Consider the following 26,100-nt stretch of genomic DNA (forward strand, 5'->3'; position numbering starts at 1 on the left):
ACTGGATTCGCTGTCAGGGGAGATTGAGATGTCGTGAAAGGGACGCGATAACCTTGGCCGATCACGGAGACCGTCCAAGAACCGGCCCCATGTTGCTGCCACCTGTGCACACAACTTTGTAGGCATCCCCCCACAGGTGGACCCGCGGGGGGACTGCCACTCCTAGCGTTTACGGCCGCGGCTCTCCCTCTAGGAGTTTTGCCTCCCCTGGAGGACTTACCGCCCCTCTTGTCCTTGACAGGAAAGGGCTGAGGCTTAGACACCTTCGTCTTAGCTACCGGAGCCTGCTTCGGTGTCCTGCGAGGCTGCTGTTGATGTTGTTGCGGAGCTGGAGGCTTGTAGGGCCGAAATGAGAGGGCCCTCTGCTGTAAACGAGGAGGTGGGAGGAGTCTGTTCCCGGTAGAGGAACGGCTGGAGGGGGCGAGGTCTGAGAGCTGAGCGTCGACCTTGTCTCTGGCACTCTTCACCCGTTGGGACCAGGGCAAAGCCGCGCTGGCCTTCAGGGGCTTCTGAGTACCATAGACCCGGTCCAGGACCGTGTCCTTGACTTTGCGAGGGGGTGATCTCCGGTTCCTTGAACCTGTTGAGCTGCCTCATCAGATTCAAGACCTGCCAGAAGGCGTGCTCAGACTCGTGCTGCTCTCCCTCCTGCGGACTGGCAGCTAAGTCTCCCGTCCCCAGAGGTTCTTCTTGGGGAGACACGTGGACGTTCTCCCGGGGTCTGGTTGGTTCCTGACGAATCCGCGAAGACGACTTCGGAATTGTCTTCGAGTACTTGGGTTCCCTCCTGGGCGGGATACAGGACTCCAGCAAAGAGGTCTGGAAGATACCTTCCACGCGGGTCGCTTCTCCTCCACGAGGAGGGGACTCTCCCCTTGGTGCCGAGGGAGAGGTCCCCGCCTCGCTGGACTCTCCTGAGGACGGAAAGGCCTCGTCTACAGGAGAAGGAGAAAACGACTGCGAAGGGGATGGAGTCTTTCTAACGGACCTCTTAGGAGCCAACTTCTCCCTGGGAGAAGTCACCACGAAGTCCACTCCTCTCCTTCCCTTCAGTGGGGGCGAGTCTGTCCTTGGCTTGAGTCCCAGATCGGCAAGGGCTGGCTTCATAGCCTGCACCACCGCTCTCATCAAAGGACCAAACCAAGAATGACGAGATACGGTCGCAGTGTCCGTAATTCCCGCTGGAGGGAAGGGGATCTCCTGACCCTTCGGAGTGGACGCAACGGGGCCTACCTGCAAAGAATAAAGGGAAGAATGTTGCTTAGACCTCTCCGACGACTCTTCCTGGTCCTGAGAGAGAGACCTGCGCTTGCGCGGTGGTTATCCTGACGGAGATCTGGAAGCACGCGTCCCTGCCGCAGGCACGAGCTGCGGAACCCGGCGAGAAAGGGGGTTGCGCTGGGGTTCGCGCGGAGGAGGATTCAACGAATCGCGCGCGGGAGGCTGTTGGAGCGCGGGCGCGTAGGCTAAGGAATGAGCGGGCGCGCAGGAAGCGGAGATCGCTGTTGCTCAGGAGAATAGCAAGGCGCAGGAGATCGATAGCGTCCTGGCGATCTGTGGCGCGTGAAAGGCGATGGCGCGTCGGCGAACGCTGGTCCGTAGTACGCGCGGGCGAACGACTGCGCACAGGCGATTTGGCAAGTGTGCGAGTAGGGGAATTATGGCGATCTAGGTCAAGGTGGCGCTGCCGCGTAGGAGAGCGCTTGCGCGCAGGCGCTCAGGAGATCGCTGACGCGCAGACGGATGTCGACGCGTAGACTGCTGGGGCGCAGGATCAGGTGGCGCGGCGAAGCGCAAAGGCGAACGCTCGCGTACGGGCTCAGGAAATGAAGGCGGGTGGGCGCGCAGGAACTCTAGAAGTGCACGCTGGAGAGCGTGAGCGCTGTTGCGCAGGAGAAGAAGGACGAGCAGGATCGCGTGGGCGAGGAGGAGTCAGACCCTTGCCCGCGTCCAGATCCGAAGATCTAGGGCGCGTGGGCGAGCGTTAGCACGCAGGGCGCGTATCAGGAACCAGGTGCGCGCTGACGAGCAGGAGATCGTGTGCGCTCAGGAGACCGCTGGAGCGCCGGGAGCCGGGCGCGCAACAGGTACAGGAGGGTGTCGACTGCTAACAGGAGAGCGCTGGCGAGCAGGAGAGCTGACGATCAGGAGAGCTGACGATCAGGAGCGCGCTGGAAAGCAGGCGAACGTTGACAAGCAGGTGAGCGCTGGCTCGGCGAGTCAGATTGCTGCAACTCTGGAGAGCGCTGTGAACGCGCAGGGGAACCCTGACGCGCAAGGGAAGCTCCCACACCGTGAGAGACATCCCTTTGCCCCGAAGGGACCGTTGCCCGTCGGATGACGAGATCTGAAGGCGCCTGCTGCGCATCTACGCCGGAGGTGGAAGGTCTGGTAGGCGTAGGAGATCGCGAGCGATCACTGGAGAGGTCCAAGGACGTGGCTGCTACGGTGTGCTCCCGACGAGGAGAATCCTCATCAGAGGAAGGAGGTGGAGACGACTCGAAGAGGCGCCTCTTGACTCCCTTATAGGGAGACGGGAGGCCCCTGCGGCGAAGAGCCTTACGGCAAAGGCGGCCACGAGGGAGGTCATCAGGGTCGTCGGTCCTCCGAAGAGGAGTCTCTGTCAGCGCGCTCCCCCGAGGGGGAAGCGTACCCGCAGGAGAGACCATGGGACCCACCTTCCCCTTCGAAGGATGTTCGGAAGGGGGAGGAGGGCCTTCAGCAACGTCTGCAACATCAGCCACAGCAGACCCGTCGGAAGTCTCTGCCACAACCACGTCGACAATAAACAGAGGGTCTACCTCTGCTATCACCGGCGACTGTTTGACAGCGGGCCCCAACTAGATAAGGTCAAACAGGGCTTCCTTGGAGGGCAAGCCCTTAAGCCCCAAGGAAGCCCAAAGCTGAAAGAAATCATCATTAGACACAGAATTAGGGTCATCAACATGAAAATCAAAATCCTCCCCCGGAGGAGGAGCCACCCCGCTATGGGGTCTACGCTACCACTCGGCGGCCTCTCGTGAGAGGCCGGCCGAGAGGGAGCTTTGGAGGAGGTTTGGGCGGCGGAAGAAGAGTCCCTGAAGCCTTCCTCCTTCAAGGCAACCCTTGAAGGAGAAAGGTCTCTCTTGGACTTCTTCTTACGACGGCGGGCAAACCTCTCCCACTGGGAGGTAAACCACTCTCTGCACTCACTACAAGTTACTTCCTTGTCACACCGTTGGCCTCGACACTCCGGGCAAAGGGTGTGGGGATCCGTTTCGACCGCCGACATGAAGGTACCACAGGGGCGGCCGGAGAGTCCAGGGCACTTGCACATGATGATGATAAAAAGGCGAGGCCAACTTCCAAACACACAGTCTGAGGAAAAGCAAAAGAAAAGATTAAGGCTGTCAAAAGCGAGGACGAGAGACAGACACGTCTGCACATCGTCCAAGCCAAAGGTGAAGTGAGAACTCACCGGTGTGTGGGGGGGGAGGGGTAGCAAGCTACCCCTTCCCCTACCCCCTTGCTAACTAGCGCAGGGGTAGTTAACCCTCGTTTAAAATCTATTGGCTCGTCAATTTCAGCTACGCCGAAAGTAAACCCAATGTAAATAGCGTGGTTTGTATTTCGGTTACGGAACAAATATAAGTTAAAAAGTATTTACTGAACCGAGTTTATTCATTCTGCAAAGTAAGTTCACGTACATATCAACATCAATGAATCTTGCTTGTGTTACAATAAAATAGCTTAATCATATGTGAAAAAAATATGTAGGTTATTTATTGTCAAATCACAACTGAATATTAATTGCATTACTGAACAACAAATATAGTTACTGTTAAAAATATGTGCAAGTTGAAGAAAATGGGTTTATGTATGGCAGGAAATGTACCTCTCTATAGTAAGGGTAACATTTAGTAATAGTACAGAGCAAACAGTGCTGTATATTTTATTTATATACAGTATTATACTGCATGTATTATTTTCCATTTACTATTGCCTTATGTTCTAATAACTACATTATTTACAGGTATTAACCTTTAGGTTCAAATGTATTTGGCTGTATTTCATTGTGGTATCCAGACATCCCCTTCACAACTTGCTGTGAAAAGCTTCTCGGTGTAAGGTAATGTTAGAAAGTGTCCAGGCATGAAGACGTAGGCGACCTATGGCTCTGTGGAAGAAGTTCATATGTGGCTGTCCGAAGGCGTCGGTACCGCACTTGCTCGCGATTCCGACATATCTGCTCGTGAAAATCGTCGATTGGCTCGCGAAATCACGAGTTTCATGCGTCAACGGATGCGATTCACAGGCAGAAGTGCTTGCAACCAGAGCACTAGGAACCACACAGGAAGAGGAAGGTCTAACGCTTTCCTTCTAACGCAGCTCCATTTTCGAAGGGGGTCCTGAAATCCCGAAGGTCGGCCACACCTGCAAAAGATCTGAAAGGGAGAATGACTTCCCGGCGGCTGGAAGTGAAGTTGCTCTTCTAGAGGAAGCAACATTATCCCCAGTACCCCGGGGTTGCCAAGGAGTTAGTTGGTCTGCACTCCTACTTGATCGTCCCTCAGAAGGGCGCAAGCGAGAAGGAGCATTTGAAAAAGTTTTGAGGGTGCGAGATGAAGAAGATCGCGCTTTCCTCGCCCTTGAGGGAGAAAGATCGCGCTTGGTCGTCTTCTTCCTATGCCATCCAAATTTCTCCCCTTGGGAGGCAGGCCACTCCCTACACTCTGCGCAGGGCGAATCCTGCTTGCAGCGATGCCCTCTGCATGAAGGACACAGAGAGTATGCGAAACGAGATGCGAATATTTTTATGACTCACTTTACGAAAAATGTTTCCTTTTAAGAAAAGAGATTCTTCAGTCAGGCCGAGAATAAAATAGTCACCCATCACAAAGAGTTGAAGAAAGTGGGTTCAGACAGCAGAAAATGTAGCTGTAGTCTATAATAGGGGTAACTGTAAAAGTACAGTACATAGGAAACTGCATATTTGGTATATATACAGTATTGTCCTGTATGTATTGTATTACTTTTCATTTATTAATACATTGTTGTAATAACTATCTAATTTACAGGTATTAACAGTTAGTTTAGGTATATTGAATGGTTCAAATGTATTTGGCTGTACAGTATTTCATTGTTGTTATACTGTAGCTTTATTATGAGATTTATTGTGGTGTTTTGTAGGGTTTGGGATGAATTAGGCAATTTGCATATAAAATGACTCACAACACAAAAAAATCACTTTACGAAAGCCACTCCAAAACAAATTAATTCCATGTTATGAGGCATTACTGTACCGCATGCACTACCCTTACATGAAGGCGATTGAAGAGAATCTTGCACACCTGAAAAGAGTAAGAATATAAAAAAGTCCAATGACAGTCTGGGAAGACAGAGGACACGTCTGATTTCTACCAAGCCAAAAGAAAAAGCGACGTACCTCACTGCTGTGAAACAATATATAGAGGCGACTGAGTACCCCCTAATCACCCCCAGCCTACCCGCTCAAGCGGTTAGGCAGGGTTGCCACCTCACACTTCAAATCTAATGGCTACTCCTAGCTTCGCCGAAAGATGATCCAAATAAATAATGGAGGGTTTGTTAGTATGGAAACAATTTAGCTTTTATAATTGTACTTCCAGCATGTAGTATTCTCAACTAATTAGTAACACCAATATAATTTTAAAATTTTTCATCCTTCAGAAATGGACCCATATCAAACTCACCTGATTTTGTCCAAGTTTGATGGAGATACTACCCAGGCTTTTCTTGGCTGAGAGGGACATCCCAACTTCCAACTTCCCAACATCACTCTTGTCAAGGGATTTGCTGAGCCCAAAACTTATTTTTTTCTTGGGCTCCTCTTCCTCGTCTCCATCTGCTGCTGGTCGTTTGGTGGAAGAAGTTCGCTCGACCACTGATGTCTCTGGAGATAAACACTGGCGAAGGTGAGACGGAGAAAAATTATAAGAAGAGAGTAGAGCCAGGCATAGGTCACAACACGATACATGATGGATGCCTAATAGAGTTTCAGATGTATTTTTTTTTATACTTGAAATCAATGTAACCCTGTTCTAGTGATTCCCCTATCTAAATATCCCTACAATGTATGGCTGAAAAGCCAAGCTAAATTAATCAAGCATTATTACCATAATTGAAGATAATAATTACAACAGCAATATAAAAAGTTTTGTGCAAGATTTAGAATGAAAAATCACTACCTAAAATGATAACCGATTTATATTGGCCAAATCCACGTAAAAAAAAAGTATTAAAATACAAAGCAAGTTTTTTTAATCTCTTAATCAAGCATATTTTGACTTTAAAATGATATTCAAAATAATAATTAGTAAAACAAGCTATTGATAACATGAAATTAAGAGTACTGCCTGTAATATTTTGAGAAGGGATAAGGTTTTTTCAGCCTAATATACTGTATAGCCATTAAAGGCATGCCTACTTGGGTATACAGTACTCTACGTTCCTAATACTTATTAGAACTGATAACTGATATGATTTTCAAAAGTTTAAAGTCTATATAAACAGCTTAAATATTAGTCTTGTATTTTAAAAGAAAAAAAAAAAAGATTTTAGAAACGTCATTATACGGCCTCCACCAAGATTTTCCACGAATATGTCACCAAATTGATGCCTTGTCTTCCTCCTAAGTTTAGCATCTCTCAAAGTAAACACTTTTCTTTGTAGCCAAGAGGTCTGAGAATAAAAAAATGGATAATTGAGGTACACTGACCCCCCACTTATTCAGTGCCTTTTTCTCCAGACTGCCAAATATTCTGGCACATTTATGCATCATAAGATGGTTTTTGTATTACGATAGTAGTTAAAATTTTTGGTATGATCAAAAATTCATACAGTATAATATTCTATTATTAAAATTGTTGAATACTGTCAGTAGGTACAGTATGCTTAAACTATTATTTACAATAAAAGGCTGCACAACACTGACTGAAAAGTAAACTAAAATAACTTCATACTTGAAAAAAAAAAGTTGCAGATCTAGTCAGTAAAATTGAAATGTTTTTTTCTTCATTTCTTAACAATAATAATTTTTTGATTAAAATTATTTCAATACTTTCCAAAGTTCATTGCTCTTCCTCCTAACTATACAAACCTGAGTCTTTCAACAGGAGTATGTTTTCAGTGTAGATGGAACTCAATTGTTAAAATTATAAGTGTGTCCTTAGTTACTGGCAAGTGGCGGGAAAGTCCTGCCACTTTTCCAGCACACTGAGTGAGTAGCCACTCAAATCTAAGAGTCGTGGGGTGGTCGAGATAGGAAATAAAACTTGAACTCAGGTTTTTTTTAGTTAAGGAAAGTACTAATTACTTTAAAAATTTATGATTTATTCATTCACATTATCAACCCCTTGTGCTTCAGCAGGAGACTTATCCCAAGGAGGCAGGCAGTCCCTATAATCCTATCCACCTCCCATCACCTGAGAAAAAATTATTATAAGTGATAGGCTAGGTTTCTGTCCAGCAACAGGTCACTGAAGAACCTGTATCTTGAAAGGATGTCTGAAAAATGTGGTAAATTGAAAATACATATAATGTGATCCACATTCATTTCCATCTTGCCCCTCATAAAGAGGATAGAGGAGATGTTTCTATAGAAAAACTGTTTGGTACAGAGGTTTACCTGCATCAACATCCGATCCAGGGCAGGGAATAATGGCATGACTGGTGCAACCCAGAAGTAGGGAGGGATTGATATAGGGCCAGAGCTTCGTACCACTCATCCTAGACTGCTTTCTTAGACATAGGATCAATTCTGTAGTGTGATTGATGAATTTAAGTACAAAACTTAGAATGAATTCAACCACGATGAGGAGGTTGTGTCGTCCTCTGAGCAGCAAGTGGCTATGGAATGTGAATAAGGAGTTTAAGTACAAAATTTGAAATGAATTCAACCACAATGATGAGGTCGAGTGTCGTCCTCTGAGCGGGAAGTGTGGTGCATCTCAGCTGGTTACAAAACCAGCTGAGAAGCACCACAGCTTCCAGTGAGGACGTATTTAAGGATGTATGGGTATAATCCCGAAGACAGTCAGCCATGAAGGTTGTCTGGTGTTTTCAGGCCCCAGCCTTCAACACAACTTACTGACAGGTTCTTCTTGAAGGGTACTGTAGAATCAATTCCTCTGACCTCGTGAGTGTGAGCTCGAACAAGTTTTTTTGGCTGAATATTCTTGGAGATCTTCTCAAGTCTATTTGCAATAACAAAAAGGTTTTGTAGCTGTGGTTTGTCAGGCTACGTCCACTTTAGGTAGTGACACAGTGCCCTCACAGGACAGAAAAGCAAGTCTGCCGGAACACTGGTTACCTCGTTAAAGGAAGAACTGGAAAAATATTCTATCCTAGGATCTTGAGTGACGAGGTTCTGCGTTTTCGCAACAAACTCGAGAACTCCCCCTCCTCTGTAGGACTTGTGGCATATGAAATTCTGTGAAGCTCACCTATGTATTTCTCCAATGTTAGTGCAAGGAGGAAGATGGTCTTTGCGAGTCAAATCTCTATCTGATGCTTGAGTTAAGGGTTAGTGGGGGGACTTCTTAAGGGGCCAGAGAACTCTGCTGAAGTCCCATGAAGATTGTTCAAGTCCTACGAAGTGTAGTTGAACGTACATTCATAAGTGATGAAAATCAGCAAACATTCTGGATTCAATGTAGAAACCCGGCTACAAGAATGTGGGTTCTACAAAAAATCCTGTTTGTGAGAAACCAACAAAACCCAAAAGGCAAGAGGGGTATTAAGAGCCAAGGTTAGCCCTCGTGCATTACCCCAATTGTCAATGGAGAGTGCTGGGTTAGGTTTCAAGAAGGAAATACAGTATGCGTTTGGCTCCAACTCTATGAAGTACGGCTACCAAAGTAGCAAGCCCAAGAGAGGTGAGACGACTATCTATGTTGTCTAGATGAGAGTGCTCTCGGAAGAGAGAGACGCAGGAAGCCCACGCTTCAATGAAGTGAGGGTCTCTGACAAAATGGATCGTCCCGGAAGTGTCTTTAACCCGAAAGGCAAAGTATCCAGGGCTAAACTGTTAACACCTAGAGGAGAGCTGACTTGTGACGATCCTGAGCAGGTTTAGCGATGATCACAAGCTGGCGAACAGCGAGCTGACAAAACAACAAGCAAGCAGACGGTGAGCTGTCGCATGATGGGATGGCAAGAAGCAATCAGTAAGAAGCTGGAAATTATCTAGGCATTGAATCGGCGATTGGCGCGTTGGCGAATCGACAAACTGGCGGCCAGCGAGCAGGTGACCGGTGAGCTGGCAATTGGTTATCCAGCAATCGACGAGCTGACGATTGGCGAATGTTCTAGCTGTGAGCTGGCAATCGACAATCATTGAGCTGGAAAAATCAGTATGGTTTGACAATTGGCGATTGGCTAACGACGAGTTGGAGTTTGGCGTTGGGAGAGTTAACAATCGGCGAACTGAAGATCAGCAAAATCTGGGCGAGGTCTGCCCCAATGACGAAGAGCGGGAAAAGGACGAATCCAATTCCTTCCAATGATGAAGAGCGGGAAAAGGACGAATCCAATTCCTTTCAATGATGAAGAGCGGGAAAAGGACGAATCCAATTCCTTCCAATGATGAAGAGCGGGAAAAGGACAAATCCAATTCCTTCCAATGATGAAGAGCGGGAAAGGGACGAATCCAATTCCTTCCAATGACGAACAGCGGGAAAAGGACGAATCCAATTCCTTCCAATGACCAACAGCGGGAAAAGGACGAATCCAATTCCTTCCAATGATGAAGAGCGGGAAAAGGACGAATCCAATTCCTTCCAATGATGAAGAGCGGGAAAAGGATGAATCCAATTCCTTCCAATGAAGAAGAGCGGGAAAAGGACGAATCCAATTCCTTCCAATGATGAAGAGCGGGAAAAGGACGAATCCAATTCCTTCCAATGATGAAGAGCGGGAAAAGGACAAATCCAATTCCTTCCAATGATGAAGAGCGGGAAAAGGACGAATCCAATTCCTTCCAATGATGAAGAGCGGGAAAAGGACGAATCCAATTCCTTCCAATGACGAACAGCGGGAAAAGGACGAATCCAATTCCTTCCAATGACCAACAGCGGGAAAAGGTCGAATCCAATTCCTTCCAATGATGAAGAGCGGGAAAAGGACGAATCCAATTCCTTCCAATGACGAACAGCGGGAAAAGGACGAATCCAATTCCTTCCAATGATGAAGAGCGGGAAAAGGACGAATCCAATTCCTTCCAAAGGGGAGACCAAAACAGGTGAAGGAGGTTCCCCCCCCTCCACAGACCTGAAGGCAACAAACATCTGCTGCCGCTGTCAGCAATTTCCCCCCAAGCAAGAAGACTGCCAAACAATGGCTGATGGAGGGACTCCTCTAGGAAAGGAAAGTTCCATCACCTGGAAGCGAACCTCCGGACAACACTTTTTGCTTCCCTTTTAAGTGTTTTATCTCAAATCAAAGGTCAAATTTGAGTATTGCTTGAGAAAGGTCGACATTGAGTGTTGCTTGAGAAAGAAGCCTAAGTTCGTTCTCTGGGCTCTCCCACCAAAGGGTTACCCAAAGAAAGGGAATGGACGAATCCACCGTCTGGAGGAATCAATTAAAAGGGAGACCGAAACAGGTGAAGGAAGACTTTCCCCTGGAGAGGAAAGGCTACCAACCTCTGCTGCCGCTGTCGGCAATTCTACCCACAAGCAGGAAGATTGCCGAACAGCGGCTGGTGGAGGGAGACTCCCTCGAAAGGGAAAGTTCCAACTCCTTTAAGCAAACCTCTGGGCAGCACTATCTGCTTCCCTTTAATGAGCTCAATCTCAAATTGAACGTCGACAAATTGTTGCCTGAGAAATGAAGCCAAAGATTTTTTCTGGGTTTCCCACAAAGGGGCCGCTGCTGCGGAGGTCAGAAACTGTAGATGAAGGCTAGCAGAAACTGTAGATGAAGGCTGGCAGAAACATCTGATTTCACACTCCTACGTTGGCAGCTAGCGCTGAGGAAAAACAAAGAAAATTTAAAGTTGTTCCCCCCTCGGGGAGAAAACACAACAAGTGGATAAGAAAGGTTCCCCCAAGAGGCGCAGTAATCCAAAGCGTCGTCACGAAGAGAAGAAAGATCGAAGTCCAACTCTGGGTAAGTCGCAAGAGGTCTTCCCTCCGATGAACTCGCAGCGGGTCGCTGCACCCGGAGAAGCGGGACACGCCACAAGCCTACGGTTGTCCAACGTCAAAGTAGAAAAGACCGAAGAGAAGGTTTCTCCACCCTCGAGAACATCGAACACACTGAGAATAAAATAGTCAAACCTCTGGCTACGAAAGAATCGACTTCCGAAAGAAGATGCGAAGAATTTTACGACTCGGATTACCAAAAAGGTTTTGGACAACGAAAGGCGGTACAGAGCAGGAGCCCAACCATATCTGAGACAGATTTTAAAATTCGCTCGCTGCCAGCCCGTAAACTCACTACCACCCCCCTGCGTTCCCACTGGTTATCTCCCTACTCGGATGCTAGTCACCACCATGAGATCCTGCTCTCCTATTGGTCGACATCTACTGTACTGTATCCCATCGTGCATCTACGCATTGGTGTTCCTATGTTTTTTTGTTCCGGCAGCGATATCGTACACATTGAGTTAGTGTTTGTGATTTCGCTTTTGTAACAATTTTACTGTACGTACTGTTATCGTGCGAGATACTTACGATACATCATTAGCCATGAGTCCCAAGAAAGTCGCTATGTTATGGGAAAGAAGAGGATGATGCTTTCCATGGAGATGAAGATGTAAATAATCAAGAAGTACGAGGCCAGCATGCGGTTAAGTGTGCTTACGAAGGAATATGGCCGAAATCCATCTACGATAGGAACTATCCTGAAGCAGAAGGAAGCTATCCAAGCAGAAACACCTTCTCAGGGTGTGACTGTTTTCTCTAACAAGAGGACCCACTTCCACAATGAGATGGAGAGACTGCTGCTAGTCTGGATAAAGGACATAGAAATGGCTGGAGAGATTATCACCGAAGCGATAATCTGCCAGAAAGCCAACGCAATTTTCAGTGATCTCGTGCATGCTCAGGCCGAAGCCGACACAGGAGAAGGAACATCAAAGCAGGAACCCCCAAAGTTCAAGGCTTCTCATGGGTGGTTTGAAAAATTTAAGAGACGCTCAGGCATTCAAACAAACTCATCTAACCTAACCTAGTAGTTCCCAGGTCACAACTGCTAGCTGGACCCCCCCTTCCCCGGTCACAGACTAAAAATAAATCACAAATAAATCCTTCCATTACGAAAAAAAATCACAAATAATTCCTCAACTTATGACTGACACTGTCGTCTTTATTCTTTTCTTGGCAAGCTTTACTAAAGCTTTGCTGTAGAAATAAGTCAGAATCGAACCTTTGAGGCATTATTTCTGTTATTTTTTTATTTCACATGAGTAACAATAGCTTTACACTGAACGGAGAGCCTTTCCATCATAATCAATTGGCGACAAACAAAATCTCAAAATAGATTGATGTACTTCACTCAAGTTCCCTCCTGGTGACGTCTTTACATGATGGTGGTCAAGTTGAAACTTAAGGGGAAGGTGGGAAAAAATGGCTGTGGAACAAAATCAAGGAACTTATGAAGAAATACATGTAAGCTGTTAATTGGTTAAAAAAAAAAAAAAAAACACGACATATACTTCACTGTAAATGCACAGAAACCAAGCATGCACAATAATTCCCCTTCAGTCACTCAATGTAAACAATGAACTTGAGTGAAAAACACTTCACGTTTTAATCGACTGATACGTAAGTTAAATTATGCCCCAGGGAGCCTTTGTATATCGGCAGCCAGTTCCTAACGCATTGATTAAAAATGGACGTCAATTAACATATACTTTCCCCCTAACCTAACCTACAAGCTGTTTCTTTACATACTTACCTATTGGGGGGAGCTAATGCCCCACTGCTACAACCCTTACACTGTCGTATTCTAAGTTAGCCATAATAATACATACAGGTGGCCGCTATCATACATACACCCCTGCCCCAGCCCATATTGAACATGGTAATTACGGAAATTTGGGAAATGCGAGAAGGAATGAAAAATTGGAATGGGATTGGGTGGAATGAGGGATGAATAATAGAAAAGGTGAAAGAAATAGAAAAATATAGGGAATCAAAAGTTTCAAAAATATGTTGTAGATGTCTGTGGGAGAGCAGTGTATGAAAGGGATTTGGGAAAAGTTTCATGGCACTCCCGAGGAAGTGATTAATTTTCTAAAAGCTCATTATTATCCCTCAAAAGTTAGTGTCCCAAATGCAATTCTGACTTAGCTTTTTGGGAAGACCAGCACAATTTCAACTGCAATGCTTCTGTAAAAATTGCCAAGGAAAAAAAAATATGTAGGTGTCAATCAAAAAGGAATTATTTGTGACTTAATTCATAATAAAGTAAGGATTTATTTGTGATTTAACCTTAGTTTTTGACCTGGGAAGGGGGGTCCAAGGGGCTTGCCACTGTCTAGGTCTGTGACAGATGAACTATAAGGTTAGGTTAGGTGGGTTGTGACCTTTTACAAATCTTTAGTGCTGAATGATCAAATTTTGTCCTCTTTTAGCACACCCAAAATCTCAGGTCCCCACCTATGTCCGTCAGGAAGGAGGGGGGGGGGGGAGGGGGGTCCGTAATGATAGCACAGCTTATTTGCAGTGAAAATACTGTAAAGGTAAAATTTTTTGAAAGCATATCATTTACTGTAGTAACTTTTTAATTCCTCTTAGAAATATTGTACCGTGTTTTTCTATAAATTTATCGTCCAAGGGGGGGGGGGGGGGGTAGCAGGGAAGCGTTAACCCCCGCTAGGCAAGGACAAACACGGCTTGTAGGTTAGATCAGGTGGGGAAGTTCAAGTTAGGTGGTGTGTTTGTGTGGTTTTTTAAGAAAAAAAAAACTTCTTTCGAATGACTAGGAAATGGGAAAATTTCCATTTCTATGCACGCGGAACTGGCCACTAATATACAGACCACAAATATATGGCTCTTGTATTTGGGGGAAAATCAGATTATGTATTTGGCATTAAATTATACTATCATGGTATAACAGAGCCTTTACATCAGGTCTACATACAACCATGGGATTAATAATTTCCATACTCTCCACCAAGCCACCACCTACAGTCAACGACGTGAAATGCTTATGGTACCGGTAACCTAGTACCGATTCATCGGTTCATTATACCTCCAAGAAGGTAATGTATAGAGAAGAAAATGCCTGTTTTACCATTATATACCGTTTCCCCAGAATGTTTTCCAAACCCCAAACCACGAGTTCCCACTGGGGATCTCCCAATATCGGTGGATATAGATACATATATATTTCTGAAATTATTAATTTCCGACAGGAACGAGTGTCATTTTCGAAGAGAAATTACCTTTTTCTATAGAAATAAAAGAAGTTTTTTCTTCTCTAGGTTACATTATCCTGTAATAAAGTACAATAATATACCGTAGTACCGACCTCTGAGTTTTGACGTAGGGTAGTTTGCAAACGTTTGCATACATGCCTGACAAAAAACCTACCAGTCGACTTTACCTCAATTGTCTACCTATCTACGATATTTTATCATAACAAATGAATATTTGGTAATAAAAAAAATTCATGATTGCCTTCCACCAGGTCCAAACAAAGAAAGGAAAGTAATATTCCCTCCACGTTCTTACTTCTTGTAGCCCAATAGGCTAACAAGCCAAAACACACTATTTAATCAACTTTCCCTTAGGTCAACCACACAGTTATTTCACAACTGTATTTGACACAATAAAACTATTAAAGATATCACACTACCTTCTCGTCTATTCATTTTGCCTAAATAGAAGAACCGAAGCTCATAAATTACTTGAAGACGCCGACACCCCTTGCGCGCGACGGACCAAGCCAATGATCTTCTCTTCTGCGATTCTGCTGAAATGTCTAAAATAACTTTCAAATTCATTTGCAATAGAATATCCTCTAAAATACAACATATAAAAGTCACATAAGATAATATTTTATAAAAATTATATCGTTTCAGTAATTTCGTATTATATATCAATTTTCGAGGTAATAATATTCCTTCGAAGTCAAAGTCACAAAAGAACATCGAACATTCTGCAAGTAAAATATCTACAATAAAATTTTTCACGAATCTTTGCAAATGTTCCAAAATTTTAAGTCAAATATTTAATTCCTTAGTCATGGTTGACAGAACACAATCGTATAATTCAACGTTAATGTAGCAGTGAATATTCGTATTCGATACATGTTGACAACGATAAAATTCTTCTTTAAACCAGAGAAGAGAGAGAAAGAAAAACCATAATAATGTAATGTTACGTGATATCTCTTATAATGTGATCAGAATATTAAAGTTAAGTTTGTTTAAACATTTCTTGATAGAAACATAAGTCAATTGAACATGTTTTCTCATACCGAAGCCAAAGCTAAGGATCGAACACTGGTCAATCTTGTAAACAAATGGGTCGAAGACGACGACGAACGCACTACTAATTACCAATGGACGTTGAATTTTGACTATTACGTGTACATTTTGTTGTCTGTAGACCATTCTTAAGGTCTAAGGGGCCAACGTAAACATGACCGATGCATTGGTGCAGTCCAACTTGGAAAAAATAAGCAGGTATGGATAGGTATTGTTTGATGAGAGGTCAGCTGATGGTGACAGGTCACAATCTCACCGATGTCCCTCCCCTACCATGTCATGGACATAGTAGTATTTTAATGTTACAATTTCTGTAAACCTATTGTTGAAATTTCTGTATACTTATTGTTGCAATTTTATTATCCCTATTGCTGAAGTTACCAAAACATATATTTCTCATTGTCATAGTTCATATCAATGGGGATAAATATATGTACCTGTACTTAGACAATTTAAGTATAGGTACATATATTTATGTTTTTCTACAGTAACACCTCAATCTGGAAGGGTAAGAATTTAGGCTATCCTAAATCGTAGGTTAAACTTTGCCAGGCTTTTGTTTGTGTTTTAGGTTAGCCTGGGTTTAGACATGATGTGTTTTGGGGAAATATTAACACTGATACATCCATCACTTATGTTGATCCATATTTTCATCTTTTCTTAATGCTCTTCCTGCCAAATTACTTCCTTAGAAACTGTCATTACCATCAGTTCCCCTGCCCCACCAAATCTTTTCCTGTAGAGTTTAGCACCCGCAGCAGATACAGTAGTGCTGTTTAAGGTTCTCTGTAGGATCTCTATATCCTTTGGTCACTTCCCACATAGCTCATCCAATTCTTTGACATAACTTTGTTTTAATTTTTACATCATATCGAGTAAATCTTTTTGGCCGCTCATATAGGAATCATGAAATGGTGTTCAGGTGTCTTTTTAAACAGATTTATATTAAGAATGAAAGTCCACCCTATTTTTATAGCCTCGTCCTCCATCCATTTCCCCGGAATCACATGATACCCATTTCACCTCTACTACAGTCCCCCTACTTCTTTACAACCCTAAAAGCCACCTCATATCCTCTTTGCCCATCCCTTTACAACCATTGCTTATTGTTTTCCCCATAGAAATATACTGTATATAAAGTTCAAGAGTAGAGTTTTTGAACAAGGAATAATGCATTGCCATAGATGTTACCCAAAAATGTGCAAGATTATGTTAATTATGGTAACATGTCACTGTGAGAATGCAGTTACAGGAATTTATGTCCATACTAGGTCACAACATTTTTCCTAAATAACTTAATTAATATCTGTGGTATCTTATCAAGTTCATCCATAACTTGAATCGTGAAAAATTCTAGTTGTTCCCGTACTGACAAACCTTCCGTTATTTATGTGGTTTATCTTTCAGCGTAGTTGGAAGATAGCCATTAGACTTTATTTCAAGTGGCAACCCTGCCTAACCCCTTGAGCGTTAGGCTGGGGGTGGCTTGGCGGGTACCCAGCTGCCTCTATATATGCCCTCGCATCAGTGAGACGTCACTTTTTCTTTTGGCTCGGTAGAGATCGGACGTGTCCTCTCTCTCCCTGACTGTCATTGGACTTCAGATTTGCTTCCCCTTTTCAGGTGTGCGTGTTCTCTCTACAATCGCCTTCATGCGAGCATATCCAGGGTGCGAGGGTGCCGCATGCTGTACTTTCATGTCTTCGTTGGAGACCAACCCGTACTCCTTGTGTCCTTTGTGCAGAGGGCATAGCTGCAAGCAGAGTTCACCCTGCGCATGGTGTAGGGAGTGGCCTGGCTCCCAAAGGGCCAAAGGGAGAAATTTGGGCGGCACAGGAAGAGGAAGGCAAAGTGAGATCTTTCTGCCTCAGGGGTAAGGAAAGCGCGTTTATTTTCTTCACGCACCCCCAAATCTCTTTCTAAAGCTCCTTCTCGCTCGCGCTCTTCCTAGGGACAATCGAGTAGGAGTGCAGAACGACTAACTCCTTGGCAACGCCGGGGTACGGGAGTGTTTGTTGCTTCCCCTAGGAGAAACTTCTCCTCTAGCCACTGGCAAGCCATTTTCTTTTCCAGATTTGCTGCAGGCGTGGTCGTCCTGAGGGATTTCGGGGCCCCCTTCGAAGGAGGAGCAGCTGCGCCTTCTTCAGCATGGTGCCAGGAAGGACCCTTCTCCAGAGCCATCGACATCTCATACTCTGGAACTGTACGAGGTCCATCTATCACCTTCTCTTGTCCCTTCCACGCATGGATGAGGTGATTGCTTGCGTTCGCCTCGCCAACCCCCCCTACTGACTACGAACCGTCTATCCATCTTGGGACCTCGTCGTCCCCTAACCTTCAACCCTTTGTTCCTCCCCACAGGAACCAGCAGGTTGTAGGTGTAGATCTTCCTGGGACCAGTGCTCTACCACCAGAAGCGCTAAAGGACGAGCGTCGCTATCGCCTCGCCCTTCTGGAAGATCTAACGGATCGTAGGTTATCACGATCTGAGCGCTCTTCTTATAGAAGGTGCTCATGCTCTAGAGCCTCGCGCTCACGAGACTGCAGGTCTCAACGCTCTCCTCGTAGGCGTTGCTCTTCACGAGGACGAATCTTGCGATCGTGTTCTACACGATGACAAGTAAGGTCCTGACGCTTGCGATCTAGATCACAAGAACGGTGCTCGCAAGGACAACGCTCCCATTCTTGAGGTGGCGTTCACGCTCGCAAGGATACCATTCTCGAGAATGACGATCTCCTTCGCTAGCGCTTCAGCACCCTTTGGTGCCTCAGCACGCGCCTACTTGCCTGCGCATTCCAATGCCCCAGTGATCTCCTGTAAACTAGCTCGCCAATGTTACAGCACTCGCCAAATTGTCAGCGCAGAGCTGCGCTCTCCTGCGCATCAGCATGCTCATCCACAGTGCCGTTCTCCTGCGTGCCTGCTCTCTCTAACTTGCAAGAGTTCTCCTAAGCACCAGCAATCTCCTGCATGCCTGCACTCACATGTGCACCAGGGTTCTCTTGTGCAATATCGTACTGCGTGCCATCACTCCTGCGCGTGAGCGCTCTCCTGCGCAATTGCGCGGACCATCCAAACAGGTTTTACAGGCTCGAATATGCAAGGAACGACGCAATAAAGACTGTGATAGGTCACCGTCGCTTCACTCCCTTCCCCGCAAACTCATAGAAGGGTTCAGGATCCCGAAGATTCGTCCTATAAAGGCGGACCCACCACCAACATCGGTTGAGAGCCCTCACAGATGCACTGTCTGTCTGACAGTGCATCTGTCAGCAAGAAGCCCTGATTCGGTGCCATGGTCAGAGCAGTACAGTGAGCCCTCGTTTATCACGGTAGATAGGTTCCAGACCCGACCGCGATAGGTGAAAATCCGCGAAGTAGTGACACCATATTTACGTATTTATTTAACATGTATATTCAGACTTTTTAAACCTTCCCTTGTACGTAGTACTGTTAACAAACTACCCTTTAATGTACAGAACACTTAATGCATGTACTACAGTACCCTAAACTTAAACAGGCACAAATATTAAAGGCGATTTTATATCATGCGTTTCCTAAACACGCCAAAAAGCATGATAAAAAATGGCAACCAATGTTTTGTTTACGTTTATCTCTGATCATAATGAAGAAACAAACGCATTTACACATCTGTGTATAGGTTAGTTTTTGCATCGATTATATTGATTATTCAGTACAGTATGTTGATTTTGTTATTACCAATGTTTTACTTAATTTTTCTTAGGACTTCCAAATGAAATGTTTTTCTTTATGACGCCGCCTGAAACGACGGCGTCATAAAGTACGCTCAGTAAACAAACGAAGGCATTTAACGCGCATGATGAAAGTGATAAATAATGATCCATCCATCCATATACCAAGGCATTTCCCCCAATTTTGGGGGGTAGCCGACATCAACAAAGAAACACAACAAAAAGGGGACCTCTACTCTCTACGTTCCTCCAGCCTAACCAGGGACTCAGCCGAGTTCAGCTGGTACTGCTAGGGTGCCACAGCCCAACCTCCCACATTATCCACCACAGATGAAGCTTCATAATGCTGAATCCCCTACTGCTGCTACCTCCGCGGTCATCTAAGGCACCGGAGGAAGCAGCAGGGCCTACCGGAACTGCGTCACAATCGCTCGCCATTCATTCCTATTTCTAGCACGCTCTCTTGCCTCTCTCACATCTATCCTCCTATCACCCAGAGCTTTCTTCACACCATCCATCCACCCAAACCTTGGCTTTCCTCTTGTACTTCTCCCATCAACTCTTGCATTCATCACCTTCTTTAGCAGACAGCCATTTTCCATTCTCTCAACATGGCCAAACCACCTCAACACATTCATATCCACTCTAGCCGCTAACTCATTTCTTACACCCGTTCTCACCCTCACCACTTCGTTCCTAACCCTATCTACTTGAAATACACCAGCCATACTCCTTAGACACTTCATCTCAAACACATTCAATTTCTGTCTCTCCATCACTTTCATTCCCCACAACTCCGATCCATACATCACAGTTGGTACAATCACTTTCTCATATAGAACTCTCTTTACATTCATGCCCAACCCTTTATTTTTTACTACTCCCTTAACTACCCCAACACTTTGCTCTCCAACGTACATCTGCTTCCACTCCACCATTTGCTGCAACAACAGACCCCAAGTACTTAAACTGATCCACCTCCTCAAGTAACTCTCCATTCCAAAAAAAGAGAGAGAGAGAGAGAGAGAGAGAGAGAGAGTGTTGTTTTACGTAGGTAAATGTAAATTTTAAACAAAAAAAATAGCCCCATTTCATATAAAATAGGTTATTACAAATATTTTACTTTATCATATTACAGTAGTCTGTATAACCCTGGAAAGGTATGATGGGTCGTTTGCGACCCCTACAGCATTTTCAAAACCTGTTTTTTCCTTGTAAATCATCAGCTGTCTCGAATATGGAAGTGATCGACCTGCAAGGGGTGACTAGTCTACATGCCATTGTCTGCTTTAGGACTGATTTTCGTCTAACTTCCCTCCTTCCCCGTTTTTTTACCCCCCCAGGGGTCGACCTTGACCCTGAATACCTTTATAGGGGTAAGTGATCAAACAGCAAAGTTATTACATAATTATAAATTGTCGAACAGTGTTGATACTTGTTGGGTTCTTTATAGTTGGAAAGTGTGGATGGATGGTGTGTCTACCACTTGCATGACATTGGTTTTAGCTTAGATGCCATATATTGCCATGAGGTCCATTTTCCCTCAAATGCTAATTTCTGAATTTTTCTTATTTTTTGCAAATTTGATTTTTTTTATTAATTTTGATTTTATCTTCAATAATGGCCAGCAGGCAGTATTCCCTCGGCATGGATGTCATCAACACACTTCTAATGGAGTTAAAAAGAGATGTTGTTGATAACATGGAGCTTGCAACCCCATTCTTCATTTCAAGTGGTAGATTGGGCTGTAAGAGTTGTTGTGGTCTGCGGCCATTTTGTTGACATACCCGAAAGGTAAGTTGGCATATCTCTATATATTCTTGTTCTGTATAGAATTTGTAATATTTTGGTATATTTTAATGCATAAATATCATATTTTATAGGAAATAAAATGATTTTCATAAGAAATTTACATTGTGAAACTAGGCCGTCAAAAATGACCTTTAGATTTCGCCCCTGTTATAACAGTAAATTACATCTTAGTGCACATTTTATTATGTATTTCTGTTCTAGGATAATATGAGTTTATTCTATAAAAAAATTAGCCTCTTCCTATTTCATTTGGGTACCCAAAAAAATTCATGAAATTTGGACAAATTTTTTTGGCCAAAAAAAGTTACCCTTTTTTTCTCATTTCAGATCTTGACTTCTATGGGTCCAACTCATTTTCAGCAATTACACGCTGTTGCTTTGCCATCTAAGAAGGTGTCCCTAGAGGGATTTATGTGTATATGTATATTTCTATTTTTTGTGAATATTTACGTCAAGTCTTTTTTTTTTGTATACTTAAATTTTTAATATATTTCCAATAAATAGTTATTTTGTAGATGGGTATCATTTATATTTTCAGTAGTTTTTAGCATTCTTTGAAGTATTTTTAGTATACCCTTAAAGGGGTGTCCGAGGAGCGTACTTATCCAGGGATAATACTGTAAAGTTCAGTACAGTATGTTGTTGTTATAGTCGTGGCGATGAAATTCTCACGAAACAAAAACACGGCATTCGATTACAACAGCTGATTCATTCTCTCTCTCTCTCTCTCTCTCTCTCTCTCTCTCTCTCTCTCTCTCTCTCTCTCTCTCTCTCGTGTTATACAATACTTACATATAGATGAAGAAACTAAAATTAGTTTTCTTAGTGTCAATTAAATACGAAACGAAAAAATTATGCCGAGTTTACATCCATTTCAATCGGTGCTAAAAATACGGCATCCGATTTCATCAGCAAACCACTATTTTTTGGGAAACATCATTTTATTCTGGAAAATTGCTACTCTTTAAATAGTTAATTGCACATTAAGAAAGCGTGTACTTTTGTTTTTAAATTTCGGGTGTGTTTTAAAAATCGAGTATTGTTGACTTCTTTTTGTTTTACTTTTGGCTGTGATTAGATCAGCTGACGTCTAGCTGCCGCTCTTGAGAGTGTACGAATACACTAACAAAGTATCGTTTATACCATTTCTTAACTTATTCAAACCGTCTACAGTATACAGTTGATATTACATAAGCACCAATGTGTTATAACCTATCAAATTTTTTTGTTTATTACATTTAAAACAACACACACACACACACACACACACTCTCTCTCTCTCTCTCTCTCTCTCTCTCTCTCTCTCTCTCTCTCTCTCTCTCTCTCTCTCTCTCTCTCTCTCTCTCTCTCTCTCTTTGTGGGCTACTTTTCACTACCTCCCATTCCTTACCTCTCTCTATCTCTCTAACAAATGATATCTTTGTTGCTCCTCAAAGTTTCATTTATATTGAAAATCAATCATGATTCAATTTTCCTTACTTTCTCCAATCTCGCTCCATCGGTCACATCACGGTATTTTCGAAATTTCCGGAAAATCCGCGATATATATATATACATGCGTTATGAAAAAAATCCGCGAAGTGGTGAATCCGTGATGGTCGAACCGCGAAGTAGCGAGGGATCACTGTAGTGTAAACCTTCACGCTTGTCTCTGACCTCCCTTTCATCGGCAACAGTAGACCTACCGTGAGGAACCTTGGCTGCTTCTCCCCTGAAGTGGAAAAGAAGGCGTAACTCGTTTTAGACCTTCAAGACCCGCCGGACACTCTCCTAACTCATCTCTGTAGAGGGAGTTGCGAGAGGTTCGAACTTCCTCCCTTCCACCTTCGGAGGAACTTTCTTCTTGCACAGAAAGTCCTCCACCACTGACGGGAGTCAGGAAGGAGGATCCTGTCCAGCATTCTAAGGATTCCGAGACTCTTCTGAAGTCCTCTTCAAGGACCTCCAGGGCTACAGGAGCCACTAATCACTCTAGGGATGACTGCGAACCACCCCGAGAGGAGCTCTCTAGTGTGGAAGGAGACTTCGCTGCTTGTCCTACTTCGAGAGGGGAGCAGAGAGAGTCAGAACATGCTTTCTCAGAGGTTCTAACTCTTATTAGGGTACTCAATGAGTTTTCATACCCGGAGATACCCCCACGAGAGGGCAAAGACACAGTTTTAGACCGTGTCTTTGGCACTCGGAAACTCTCTAAGATCAGTGCATCCTTGCCTTGGTCTCAAGGGCTAAAGAGTGCTTGGGCTAAGATCATCCACCAGCTCTCTGAGCTCTCCTCCTCCCAACATTTCGGCTCTACCACCAAGCTTCTTCCACCTCCTCGCGGCTAACAAAGGAGGTATTTTGAGATCTTGGATGAGCCACATCCAGATCTTCCTCCTGGAAGAGCTCACCAAGGGAGTCTCTCTAGAGAGATTCTCTAGTCGTCAAGTCTCGTTCTCGGCAGCAGAGATCCTCAATCAGGAGGTCATGAAGTTTGCCTTGCAGGGCTACTTCATGGCTTGATCTGTGGTTGGGGACCGTGGGAATCCTGGTTCGAACCGAGGATTTCTCCAAGGAAGGCACCTGGAAAGCAATGGAAGCTTGACTCCTCTCAGGCGCATGCACCATTGAGTTTCTTGCCCATCAATCACAAACTTATGGGCAAACATCATCCTAAAACATCAAGATGCGGTGTCAGAGATTCCACGAGCAGGTCCCAAATGCCGAGATCGCCAGGCTCAGGATCTCCTCTTTAGAGAGGTCCTCCCTGTTTGAGCAGGATGTGGAACACGCTGATGAGAAATGGAGGAAGTCCCAACAGGACTCCCTCCTCCTTAGGGCACTTACAGACAAGGCCTATAAACCACCAGCTCCTCAGCAGTTCCCATCCAACGAAGATCGTATTGAAGAAGACAGCAACGAAGATAATGTCTAAAAAGGGCCTTTCCGAACAAAAATGGGAAAGGCACTAAGTCCTCCAGGGGAGGAAAATATCCTATAAGCAGTGACTGAGCCCGCAAACGCTAGGAAAGGCATTTTCCCGCTTGTCCACCAGGAGGGGGATGCCTACAAAGTTGCTGGGACAGGTGGAAGCAACTTGAGGCCGAGCCCTAGACAATCTCCATGATTTGTTCAGGGTATCACATTCCGTTCACAACATCTCTCCCTCCCCTCATCAGGAATCCAGGGTCAAAAGAGTCCTTTGCAGTGGAATCAACAAAGGGGCTATCCCTCCAAGGGCGCTCTCCAAGAGGTCCTCGATGTGTCTCCAGGCTGCTTCGGTCAAATTTTTTGTGTGAAAAAGGCATCTGGAGGCTGGAGACCCGTCATCAACCTCTCAGCTCTGAACAAGTTTGTCAAGCAAACTCCGTTCAGCATGGAGACGGCAGACACAGTCAGACAAGCGGTAAGTCCAAAGGACTTATGTGCACATTGGGCGTAAAGGACACGTACTTCCAGATCTCAATCCATCCATCTTCAAGGAAGTACTTAATATTCAGCCTAGACAACAGGAAATTCCACTTCAAGGTGGTGTGCTTGGTCTTTCCACAGCACCTCGTGTTCACCCTAGTATCATCTTGTGCAGACAGGATTGGCATCTGTCTCCTCCGTTATCTGGACGACTGGCTAATCCTAGCGGACTTGGTGGCAACCCTTCTTAAACACCGAGACAAACTTCTGAGGCTTTGCCAAGATGTCGGGATCATGGTAGACCTCAAGAAGTTCGACCTGCTTCCTATGCAGAGACTGGTATACCTAGGCATGATAATAGGCACCAATCTTCACAAAGCTTTCTCATCAGACGACAGGATAAAGATGCTGAGAAAGGTTGCAAGACTCCAACCCAGACGTAACTACGTCTTCTCGGACATCTTTCATCTCTGGCCCGTGTAGTTCCCAAAGGTCGCCTCAGAATTCGATCTCTCTAGTGGCAACTCGAGTCCCGGTGGAATCAGGCCATCGACTCCCCAGACTTCTTGATCCCCATGGGATCAGCGGAACAGATGGACCTCGAATGGTGGGTGTCAGACGAGAACCTACGAAAGGGAGTGGATCTTCTCGTCCTCCACCCAGATTTGATGCTGTTCTCAGACTCTTCAAATAATGGGTGGGGGGGTCCACGTGCTGCACCACACAACCTCAGTCCTCTGGTCAGAGTCAGAAGAGTACCCTCACATAAATCTTTTAGAGATGAAGGCCGTCTTTCTGGCCCTTCAACAGTTCCACCTGTTCCTGGCGGGCCACTCAGTGGTGGTGATGGGCAACCACACCACAGTAGTGGCTTACATCAACAAGCAAGGAGGTACCTTTTCGCAGCCCCTATCCCATCTAGCAGTAGAGATACCGTACTGAGATGGGCTAAGATTCACTCTATACCACTATCAGCACACTTCATTCTGGACCAGCGGAATCTGCTCGCTGACAACCTGAGCAGAGCATTTCATATAGTGAGTACCGAGTGGTGTTTAGATCATCTAATAGCCCACAAAGTCCTGATTTTGTGGGATTTTCCGACTGTAGATCTCTTCTCAATAGCCCTGAACTTCAGGCTCCCATTGTACTGCACCCCATTCCCATTCCTCAAGGCTCTCTGGCAAGATGCATTCCAAAAATGGTGGGACAACATCTATGTTTACGCCTTTCCCCTGTTCTGTCCGATGAGGAGGTTACTCAAAAAGGCCAGAACATCAGTCAACCTCTCAATGACTATCATAGCTCCGCTATGGCATCATGCGGAATGGTTTCCGGACCTTCTGCACCTCCTGTGACGGAGTCTCCAAGAGAACTCCCTCAACGACACGATCTACTCAAACAACCACATGCCCACATCTTCCACAAAGCCGTAGCTTTGCTACAACTTCACACCTGGAGACTATGCAGCATCTTATCACTCAGGATTTTCGCAACAAGTTGCAAGCAGGATGTGTGGATACCTGCGGAAATCATCAGCAGCAGTCTACCAGGCAAAGTGGAAGTTCTTCTGCAGTTGGTGTCGTGGAAGGGGTATCTTTCCCCTCGATGCCACTATTCCTGCAATAGCGGAGTTCCGAGTGTATTTGCATGAGGAAATACGCCTTTCAGTCTTGGCTGTTAAAGGCTATCGCTCAGCCTTAAGCCTAGCCCCTAGATGCAACAGA

General features: G+C 44.9%; 1 protein-coding gene across 1 annotated transcript in view; it reads right to left on the minus strand.

The window, feature by feature from the left end:
• Positions 1-14,956, minus strand: part of LOC137629549 (PEST proteolytic signal-containing nuclear protein-like) — a 40,949-nt gene extending 25,993 nt beyond the window's left edge. The window contains exons 1-2 of the mRNA XM_068360975.1: positions 14,824-14,956; positions 5,712-5,911 (exon numbers count right to left, since the gene is read on the minus strand). Coding sequence (XP_068217076.1) covers positions 5,712-5,911; positions 14,824-14,839 — 216 coding nt within the window. The 5' untranslated portion in view covers positions 14,840-14,956. The remainder of the gene's footprint in view (positions 1-5,711; positions 5,912-14,823) is intronic.
• Between the last annotated feature and the right edge of the window lie 11,144 nt (positions 14,957-26,100).

Source organism: Palaemon carinicauda, chromosome 37 (genome assembly GCF_036898095.1).
Source record: "Palaemon carinicauda isolate YSFRI2023 chromosome 37, ASM3689809v2, whole genome shotgun sequence".
NCBI lineage: Eukaryota > Metazoa > Arthropoda > Malacostraca > Decapoda > Palaemonidae > Palaemon > Palaemon carinicauda.